The sequence below is a fragment of the Mytilus trossulus genome, chromosome 1, assembly GCF_036588685.1.
Source record: "Mytilus trossulus isolate FHL-02 chromosome 1, PNRI_Mtr1.1.1.hap1, whole genome shotgun sequence".
NCBI lineage: Eukaryota > Metazoa > Mollusca > Bivalvia > Mytilida > Mytilidae > Mytilus > Mytilus trossulus.
Genome location: NC_086373.1, coordinates 81,308,683 through 81,320,323, shown reverse-complemented (window position 1 = coordinate 81,320,323; position 11,641 = coordinate 81,308,683). Strand labels below are relative to the sequence as shown.

General features: G+C 33.8%; 1 protein-coding gene across 1 annotated transcript; it reads right to left on the bottom strand.

Annotated features, from left to right (window-relative positions):
* Positions 1-2,036: 2,036 nt before the first annotated feature.
* LOC134686913 (basic salivary proline-rich protein 1-like) lies at positions 2,037-11,195 on the bottom strand. Its single transcript, XM_063546763.1, has 3 exons — positions 10,973-11,195; positions 5,631-5,816; positions 2,037-3,870 (listed from the first exon to the last, which is right to left on the bottom strand). The coding sequence occupies exons 1-3, from the start codon at positions 11,100-11,102 to the stop codon at positions 3,470-3,472; spliced, it is 717 nt and encodes a 238-aa protein (XP_063402833.1). The 5' UTR covers positions 11,103-11,195; the 3' UTR covers positions 2,037-3,469.
* Positions 11,196-11,641: the final 446 nt, after the last annotated feature.

Sequence of the window (11,641 nt, the reverse complement as noted above, 5' to 3'; positions counted from 1 at the left end):
AACAATGAGATAAAAAAAATATATATATATATACATTTGCATACAGTATATGTATACTAGTAAATGTATCCTGTTGAACTTACTTTAAATAAAGCTAATACTAACAATGACCACTGCACTTTCCTCGATCTTGATATCTATATCATTAACGGAAAGCTTTATACTAAAACTTATGATAAAAGAGATGATTTTTCATTTCCTGTCGTTAATTATCCATTTTTAGAAGGTGACGTTCCCTTGTCACCATCTTACGGTGTTTATATATCTCAACTTGTACGATTCGCTCGTGTATGTAACACTGTTTTAGATTTTAACGAGAGAAATTTACGTATAACTTATAAATTATTACACCAGGGTTTTCGATATCACAAACTAGTCAAAACATTAACTAAAAATTTTACCATCGGTATAAGGACATCATTCGAAAATATAGCTCAACATGCAGACTTCTTATACGTCCAGGTGTTTTACATCGATTATTTTATGGAAATATTCTTTATAAAGCACAAAATAATCATATATTTAAAAAAACATTTGTTGGCATGACACGGGTTGTGTTCTTCTCATATGTGTTATGATAGTATGATACTAAACCCCTCACGGTAAGGATTGTGCCTGCTATTTATATGATGAAGACATATTCTTTCAATCAGTTTAATTGAAGTCTGGAGCTGGCATGTCTGTTAACTGCTAGTATGATGATGTTTTTTATGTATTGTCATTTTGTTTATTTTCTTTGGTTACATCTTATGCAACAAGACGGGTGTCACATGTGGAGCAGGATCTGCTTACCCTTCCGGAGCACCTGAGATCACCCCTAGGTTTTGGTGGGGTTCGTGTTGTTTATTCTTTAGTTTTCGATGTTGTGTCATGCGTAATATTGTTTGTCTTTTTCATTTTTAGCCATGGCGTTGTCAGTTTGTTTTAGATTTATGAGTTTGACTGTCTGTCCCTTTGGTATTTTTCGTCCCTCTTTTATGACATCAGACTCGGACTTCTAATGAACTGAATTTTAATGTGCGTATTGTTATGCGTTTACTTTTCTGCATTGGCTAGAGGTATAGGGGGAGGTTGAGATCGCATAAACATGTTTAACCCCGCCGCATTTTTGCGCCTGTCCCAAGTCAGGAGCATTTGGCCTTTGTAAGTCTTGTATTATTTTTAATTTTAGTTTCTTGTGTACAATTTGGAGTTTAACATGGCGTTCATTATCACTGAACTAGTATATATATATTTGTTTAGTGGTCAGCTGAAGGACTCCTCCGGGTGCTGGAATTTCTCGCTGCATTGAAGACCTGTTGGTGACCTTCTGCTATTGTCTGCTCTATGGTCGGGTTGTTGTCTCTTTGACACATTCCCCATTTCCATTCTCAATTTTATTTCAGGGGATGTGTTTCGCGCGCGAAGATTAACATTCGTCTTCATGCAGACTGTCCTTAAATTTATGAGGGACAGTTTTGAAATAAACACCACACAAGCTGTACCGGTCACCATTTACAATTAGTTCAATCTAATTAAAATATTGATCTCTGATTACGTTCAGAGATCAATATTTTAATCAGAGGCATGCAGTATAACGTAATCCGAGATCAATATTTTAATCAGAGGCATGCAGTATAACGTAATCCGAGATCAATATTTTAATCAGATTGCAATTAGTTGACAGTAAAGATGCGTCTCTCTCAAATAACAAGAGACATGTACCGCGATATTAGATCTTTATACCAGAATAGACGTCTGATGCTTCCGATTGTTTTCCATCACCTGCTGTTTATACAGTTATGTTTTGCCCGTAAATACTGTGTTAAATTAAGATGGTAATGCAAGAAACCCTTTCCCTGTCGATAAAGCCGTTCTTGAGTTGTTTCGTTTTTAGATGTTTTGTCTCTACGTCATATTGTATATTCTAAATGGATTTGCGAGGTTTGAACATAGGTATAATCTTCTGTTGCCTCTCATCAAACATTGTCATAGTGTACGTCCGTTTCGGTTGTCATAATGTATAATTTGGAGCTCCTTGAAAGATACTAGTACTTAACATTATTTTAATGTAAGAATAGATATGATCCGACCATTTGATCCCTGGTTTAGACAAACTTTACATGGGATATAAATCTTTCAAATATTACGTCAGATTATAATCATATACGTTATAAAGATAATGTCTTATTATTTGATAGTTTAAAAGTAAATAGGATGATAAATTCATTGAATATGAAACTACAGGAGAAAGCATATCTTAGGACATGTCACAATAAATAGTCTTATCAGTTTTTATTAATAAAAAAAAATAGTCATAAAATATAACAATGGAAATATAAAAAATGCACTTTGTACAAGACTAGTGTGTGATTCATTAACAAAACACATATAAAATGTATGCAGTCAAGTGAGTTATGCCAGTTAAATAATATTAAAAAAAATATACAAATGTCCTGTTTAAAATAATAAGTATATGCCAGTGATAGGTATAATGCACTTTACAAAAATCTCGACTCACAAACTCCTCGAAAACTCAATTACACACGCACTGCTATAGTCGTGTTCTGCATTCCCTGAACATTTTGTTGTCAATCGTTATCTGGTATAACGCCGATTTATAAATGAATTTATATATATTAGAACATTTGCCGTGTTACTTGTAGCCATTTTACTAATGCAAACACACTCATTCATACGGTACAGACATACAGAATAATAATACAACAGAATAGAAACATTGCAAAGTATAACTGTATAGAACTCCAAAAACATCATCAACTAAATTAAAATAAAGTTGTAGGGCCAACTTCCCGTATGTCACACCACTGACCATTTATTAAAAGACTAAAATATTTTCTTATATTACATATGTGTATTATGCAAGGCTTATGTCAGTTATTTTTCGCTCATGCGACCAAATCTTGTATGTCCAAGATGACAAAAAACTGCAATTTTTAATACATTTTTTTTTGCAATTTTTTTAGGTTATCTTAAAATGAACGAGCCATAGAAAAAATACTGAAGGAAGTAAAAGTAAAGCATGACGTATCATTGGTATACAAATTAAATCATTTTGGATACAGGCATCGAAATCATTTTCATCCTATCACTGGCTATCGGTAAGACAGGGAAAAAAAAATAATATCTGATTTTAAACAAAAATAATTAATACTATAAACTATATGAGAAGCATAAATTATATTAAAACAGTGTGTAAAATTGACAGACTCTCACATTTCTCAGATCTTTTTCTTACATAAAACAAGTTCACACCGATAAGGAATGGTTAAAAAAAGTCTGACTAAAATATCACCCATCATCCAATTGCAGCCTACAACCATAAGTGGATGGCGGGGACTGGCTTTAGTCGGGCTGGTTAAAAAGCACCGTTTAACAAAAAGATATTTGCATTGATATTAACCCTTCGTACATATTCCTGGCACTCGGAATATTATACTTGGTCACGAAAGATTGCATGATTTGATCATTATTTCTTTGGATGTGGATCATTGACATCATAAGGAGGTGGTGACTCATGGTACCCTGGTGGTGGTTCATGATATCCTGGTGGTGGCTCATGATATCCTGGATGTGGATATCCCGAGTTGTCTTCCGCCGGAGGTGCAGAAGGAGCAATAGGTGATTGATTAGATTGTCCTTGTGGATACCCTGTATGTCCTCCTGGAAAGTATCCGGGTCCTGGGCCAGTCTGTCCAGGATATTGACCCCCTTGTGGATAATATCCTTCACTTGGACCAGGCTGTCCACCGTATGGTCCTCCAGGCGGTGAACTCCACTGACCAAGATTGGGATTTGCACCAGGTTGACTGGTCACTACGGTATTTGGTTGTGCATCATCAAATGGTTTATTATCATGATAGTATTCCTCTACAAAATGTACAAACAAATATATATATAACGTCTTATCTGACCTTGCATAGTTTAAATTACATCGCTTAATATGGTAAGTTTACAACCGCCAGGGTCCACTTGCGTAATGAATAACAATTTTAGTTTTAAAAGTGTGCCTATTAAGTACTACAAACTGTAAAATAAGATTTTTGCAGTCAGCACTATTGGCTGTTTTGATTTTATTTTGTTAGTCTAGGACATTTAGGATGAGATATAGAACATGTTTTAAATTACATGCAACATATTTAGTTAATTTTAATTGACTACTTGTATATACAGTACTTCAATATTGATCGATCGCCATCTTTATTACCGACAATTGGTGTTAATTGTAAGAACTCTTGATCCTACATCCTGTTTATATTTTTGCATTGCACAAGCCGTTGATGACGTCTTTTTACCCTCACTATATATAATATATACATAAGTACGTCTGAGTCAGTGACAACCCTTCAGCAGATGTATCCATCGGATCGCCATCAATGATGGTGATACATGGCTGTGTACATAATGTATATACAACTCGTCTAAACATCAACCCAACAATGTTAGATCTGTAAATTTGCTTTCGCAAATTTTTGGTTCTTCCCTCGCCGGGATTCGAACCCATGCTACTGTGATATCGTGACACCAAATCGCCTGCACTGCAGCCGTCCCGCTAGACCACACGACCACCTGGGCTCTCAAAAAAAGAGCTTTCGGTGGGCATGTGTTACCTTTCCACGTCAGTTTTAATCTAGCGGCGTACTACAGTACATGATATATAAGGCATGAAGATGTTATTGTTTACAGATCAGCTAAATTATCTATAGTAAAGGATCCTACAAATTAATGTAAGATACAGTCACAGAAAATAATTATATTCATAAGTACGTCTGAGTCAGTGACAACCCTACAACAGTGCGGAAGCAAATTTACAGATCTAACATTGTTGGGTTGATGTTTAGACAAGTTGTATATACATTATGTACACAGCCATGTATCACCATCATTGATGGCGATCCGATGGATACATCTGTTGTAGGGTTGTCACTGACTCAGACGTACTTATGAATATAATTATTTTCTGTGACTGTATCTTACATTAATTTGTAGGATCCTTTACTATAGACAATTTAGCTGATCTGTAAACAATAACATCTTCATGCCTTATATATCATGTACTGTAGTACGCCGCTAGATTAAAACTGACGTGGAAAGGTAACACATGCCCACCGAAAGCTCTTTTTTTAGAGCCCAGGTGGTCGTGTGGTCTAGCGGGACGGCTGCAGTGCAGGCGATTTGGTGTCACGATATCACAGTAGCATGGGTTCGAATCCCGGCGAGGGAAGAACCAACAATTTGCGAAAGCAAATTTACAGATCTAACATTGTTGGGTTGATGTTTAGACGAGTAATATATACATTATGTACACAGCCATGTATCACCATCATTGATGGCGATCCGATGGATACATCTGTTGTAGAGTTATCACTGACTCCGACGTACTTATATATATACATATATATAAAATCCGTTGGATGTGCAATGATTGATTCGTTAATATTGGAGAACATCGTTTATTCATTAGTTGAAATTGGATTTTGAACTAGTTTTCAGTACTCTTATTTCTGTGCTTTGTATCTATTGTGTTTATGTTAGTACAGTAGTTGTATCAATAATACTACACACTATGAATATCATTAAGGTTATTCTATGATATTACGAAACAAAGAAGTTTATACATTTATACTTACTTGACATTCCAATGAAAGAAACTCCCCAAAAACAACTCCATACCCATCCAACAAAAAGTACTGGAGCGAGTATAATTTGTAAAAGTCCAAACAAAACACTTAGAAAGGAACTACAGAACTTGTCACAACACGTCATATCTTCATTTCTAGCACAACAACACACACAAAAACCAGCTAGAATTGTACCTGAAATTATAAATATTTACTATACTTCAAGGGAGAAAAATGTAGTTTCTTTCTTAATTATTCTAAACGTTTATTTTTGGAACCTCAAAACCTTTAATAGATACCGTGTAAACGAATTAACAGAGATGTCACTGTGGGATTATGTACAGGTCAACTTCAAACACTTGTCTTATACAGTATAACATGGTCAAAATAGTTCCGAGTATAGATATGAATAAATTCCTACTGTGTTATTAAGAATTCGAGATTTAGAACTAAAATGTGATAGGCACATGCAACGGGACAAGGCTAAATGGCATTATGGGTGATATATATGGTTCTTGCATGTGCATAGGCGATACTTCAACAGACTGTCGGCATCCCAATGGGAACAAATTGTGCCCCTCTTCTTGCAGACTTATTTCTTTATTATTATGAGGCTGACTTCATACAGGAACTTCTAAGGAAGAAAGATAAGAGGTAAGCAATATCCTTTAAGGTCAAGGAACAGTAAATGGGCTATGTTCGAGATTTTGCTTAAATTTTGGATACAACCTTGGCTTGTTGAACTACAACTGAAAATCGAACACATAATACATTTATCTCTTTTATCATCTGAAAAATTGCAGATTGATTTCTTTTAATATGGGTGAATATTTGTATAGAAAACACATAAAATCGGCGAAAAACCATCTAAAATTTGTCTTAAAATCGCCAAATCTCTAATTCTACTCCATAGATTTTTCTTAAAAAACTATATTTCGTTGACACATAAATTTCTGTTTTAATGATATGAAATAATCATAGGGTCACCGACTTAGTTTTTTGTCTAATTATCAATTTGTTACCTTTTTGGTTGTGAAAAATGTCAAAAATCAACGTTTTACGGCCTGCAACGCCATAAAGTTACGATTATTTCGACGTTTTGTTGGATTTTTTCACAAATAACGCAACTTTGTTGATGTATATTGTAAAAACGAAGTCGGTGACCCTATCTTTATTTTGCATCATTATAACGGAAATTTATGTATCAACAGCATATAGTTTTTTAAGAAAAATCTATGGAGTAGATTTAGAAATTAGGCGATTTTAAGACAAATTTTAGAAGGATTTTCGCCAATTTTATGTGCTTTCTATACAAATGTTCACCCATTTTGTAAGAATTCAATCAGTGATATTTCAAATGATAATTGAGATAAATGCATTATTTTTTCGATTTTCAGTTGGAGTTCATTGAGCCAGAGTTGTATGCAAAATTTTACTAAAATCTGTGACATAGCCCATTTACTGTAACTTGACCTTAACTCTACTTTCTGCTATATAGATGATGTTCTTTCACTAAATAATTCAAAATTTGGTGACTATGTTGAACGCATTTATCCTATCAAACTAGAGATAAAGGATACTACAGTCAGATACAGTTAAGTCGGCCTCATATCTTGACATACATCTAGAAATTGACAAGAGGGTCAGTTGAAAACAAAACTTTACGACAAAAGAGATGATTTCAGCTTTCCAATTGTAAACTTTCCATTTCCAAGTAGCAACATTCCAGCAGCACCTGTATACGGTGTATATTTCTCCCAATTAATACGATATTCCCGTGCTTGCATTTCCTATCATGATTTTCTTGATAGAGGGTTGCTGCTCACAAGGAAGCTATTAAACCAAGAGTTTCAGTTGGTAAACTTGAAATCATCCCTTCGTTAATTTTACGGACGCCATCATGAGTTGGTTGACCGTTATGGAATAACCGTTTCACAAATCCCTTTCTCTTTCATGAATGTGACCTACCGAATTTGACTATTTACCGGATTTGTAATAACATAATCAACACGACGGGTGCCACATGTAGAGCAGGATCTGCTTATCCTTCCGGAGCACCTGAGATCACCCCTAGTTTTTGGTGCGGTTCGTGTTGCTTATTCTTTAGTTTTCTATGTTGTGTCATGTGTAGTATTGTTTGTCTGTTTGTCTTTTTCATTTTGAGCCATGACGTTGTCAGTTTATTTTCGATTTTCCCTCTGGTATCTTTCGTCCCTCTTTTCTAACTATGAAAAAATCGGTCCTACTAAAATGCGCCCGGGAGCGCCCGGGTGAAGAAAAAGCGCCCGGGGAAAAGAAAAAGCGCCCGGGGAAAAGAAAAAGCGCCCGGAGAAGAAAATATAGCGCCCGGGGAACAGAAAAAGCGCCCGGGAGAAGAAAATAATTATATGTAATAACAATATTTTTTTTCAATAAAAATAACTTATCATTGCTTGTTTTGTCCTTAATAAAATGGGGACACGTACGATGCTACATCTAAGGTGTTGTTGTACTTTTACATTTTAGATTTCAAAATTGTATACAATTTAGTAAATAAGTATAAATAAGAGTATATAGAAGAATCATGAAAGATATTGTCCTCGATCAAAATGTATATTTTGCCGGTTAAAAAAAAAATAATCGGTGCCTGAGGTCTATTATTGAATTTTTCATACTTAAAATTGAGAATGGAAATGGGGAATGTGTCAAAGAGACAACAACCCGACCAAATAAAAAAACAACAGCAGAAGGTCACCAACAGGTCTTCAATGTAGCGAGAAATTCCCGTACCCGGAGGCGTCATTCAGCTGGCTCCTAAACAAATATATACTAGTTTAGTGATAAAGAACGCCATACTAATTTCCAAATTGTACATAAGAAACTAAAATTAAAATAATACAAGACTAACAAAGGCCAGATGCTCCTGACTTGGGACAGGCGCAAAAATGAGGCGGGGTTAAACATGTTTGTGAGATCTCAACCCTCACCCTGAACCTCTAACCAATGTAGAAAAGTAAACGCATAACAATACTTGTATGTATGCTTTATTACAAGTGTCTATTATCTGAATTTGCAAATTACTTGTCTAAAATTAAAAAAAAAATCAATGTCCATAACTTAACAAAGTTGTCTCATGCCAATAAAATATACAAATATTTTCCCCGGGCGCTTTTTCTGTTCCCCGGGCGCTATATTTTCTTCTCCGGGCGCTTTTTATTTTCCCCGGGCGCTATTTCTTCACCCGGGCGCTCCCGGGCGCATTTTAGTAGGACCCGAAAAAATGAACAAAACCGATATGGCATATTGGTGTGTGGGACAGTAATGATTGTGAGGGTGAAGACTGGGCCTTCTATTTTTTGTCTAAAATTATATTGTGTATACTTATCACTTGTACAAGACACTGTACAAATTATAATTTGTACAAATTATAATTTGTACAAACTTATAATTTGTACAAACTTATAATTTGTACAAACTTATAATTTGTACAAACTTACATATTGTACACAACATATATATTACTATGTTTCTTAATAGGAAAATAAACCATTTCTAGTGTTTACAAGTGTTTTATTTTCTCAAAATTTCTCGAGGTATTCTTATTCATTTTGGGATTATTCATATTAACCATGTGGAGCATTATAAATAAGAATCAGTATACATTGTATTCATACAAGATAACTAACGAGCCTGTACCTCTGTCACTGCATGTTATTGATTGAGGCGAGGATTGAGGTTGCATATATGAGGGGCCTTGTGTTGGGGTGTGGTCTCATCACAATTCACGAGTTGATTTTTTTGTCAAGCACGATTCACAGAAAATTATTTGTTCATTATCACGGATCACGAAAATATATAAAAAAAAATCTGTAGAAAAACGGATTACAATAGCCAAAATGCGCCGATCACGAAGAAAGGATATAACACATTGGGCCCCTCATATACCGAACATGAATGAAGACAAGAACATGACGAGAATTTTTCTTCTACGATAAGTGTTGTAATATTTTAAACTATCGGCAAACAGGAAGTGGCTGCTCACATTTATTTATAAACATTTAACCCATTTTCATCATGTTCCCGCCAAAATTTGGGTTAAAAGGCAAAATATTTTTTTTCCTTATCGGTGACCTATGTTTTTTGTTTGCTCATTCTTTGAAGCTATATTTCAGCTTTTATATTACAGTTTTGTACCAAGTGTCATAGACCGTTTTTTTGATATTCCGATAAAAATATGTCAACCCCTTTATTTTCCCTATCATTTCATTGAAAAATGGTTCCTTTTACATACCTGTTAAAAAGTAAAATTGTGAGCTTAAATGGTCTGTGACCACCTGTTTTTTCGACCAATTTGATTCACTTTCTGTAAAGAGTGAATAACAAAAATACGGTACTTCTGATAGAAACTTCGAAAAGACCCGAGCCACCTTAAAAGTAATAATTTTTATATTGTATACAAATTCACATTTCGTCTAACATCTATAGACATTTTATAATAAAAACTGAAATATTTTTCGACCAGTAAATAACCAGTAAATAACCAAACAAATTTTATCTCATTCATGTCATTTAAAAGATTTGAAAAGTTAAAAAAAACATGTGGCAGAAAATTGGCAAAGATAGGTCTACAGAAACACAAGTTTTCATATTGAAACAAGTATTTAATTTTCAGTTATTTTTTTTTTGTTCTATGTGTTTGTGTTCTAAACGTAATAAAAGAAGCAATGCGTCTGAATATTGAATATTCAGCTGCTTTTTTTATAATGTTACATGTATGTATTATATATATGAAAACCAGCATTCTTTTACTATAATTAAAGCATATTTTGTAAAACAAACAAAATATAGGTATCAGACAGTATTATAATGCCTTGTTCTATTTTTTTATTTTTATTTTAATACAATATATCAGTGCAATATTTTACAATATAGCTCCCCTAGAACGACTGCACCAGATAAATTTCTCTGACTAGTACAAGTTCAATGGCCATTTCATATCTATATTTTTTTGGACTAAATCTATAAAAAAAAAATATAGATATGGGTAAAAATATTCTGAAATAAATATAGTTTATTTTTTGGGACTATTCATATGATTGACAAAAATGACTACATCTATTTATAAAGTATAGAATAGTGATTTTACTTTTTAGTATACTATACGTCATTTGGTCTCTGTTGTCACTTTTAATGTCTTTAATAATAATATACATGTATATGTAACATGTCAATGATACCTTAAACTATATCATATCTAGTGAATGAATTTCCACATGCAAGATATGTTCAATTATTCTATAAATGTGCAATGCGTGTTGACACTCACATATACTTAGAAATATGAATCTGAATGACATAATTGTATTACTCACCTATACCTGGAACTAGAAAATTTAATATACAACATATTACTGCCAGGGGCATGGGCATTGCCGGGATGTATTTTCTGTCTTTTTTGGCCCTGGCCCTGGGCCTACAACCACTACCTTCTCCTAGTCCCATTCTCTTTCCTTGTTTTGTTTACTTCGGTGGTTGTGTATTGAATACACTAATACACTAACTTACATGTAAAAATTGATCACGTTTTATTGATCAATATGGTTATTTTTAGTAACAGGAGACTCACACTTGTTTAAAGTTAAAACTAGCGGGAAATATGAATACCTGGGAAGACAGAAAAATACATTTTGAATAAATATAATTTTAGTTTATTTATTTTCAAATATTGGATTCACTTTAAAAAAAAACACCATAATATCAATATTTTTATTGTCATAAGTATAGATAAAAAGTAAAAAAGAGATTGAATAATTTATTATTTTCATTTGAACATGGGCTAATTATTTCGCGCGGATTTATCATGTTTGAACAGAATAGCCCACGCAGCATTTTATTATGCAGACTTCAATTTCATTTGTGAGTTTGAGCCCTAAATGCGGTCCTTTAAAGTGGCGTTAAAATCAACAAAAAATCAAATCAAATCATGGTCATGCGTTCCTGGGAAAAGTTATTTTCCTAGTTATTAATAACAGTTAGGTCCT

Coding starts and splice junctions, on each gene's coding strand:
- LOC134686913 (XM_063546763.1), bottom strand. CDS start 11,102: ATGGGACTAGGAGAAGGTAGTGGTTGTAGGCCCAGGGCCAGGGCCAAA. Junction 5,817..10,972: donor TTTTCTAGTTCCAGGTATAG/GTGAGTAATACA, acceptor TTATAATTTCAG/GTACAATTCTAGCTGGTTTT. Junction 3,871..5,630: donor TTCTTTCATTGGAATGTCAA/GTAAGTATAAAT, acceptor TACATTTTGTAG/AGGAATACTATCATGATAAT.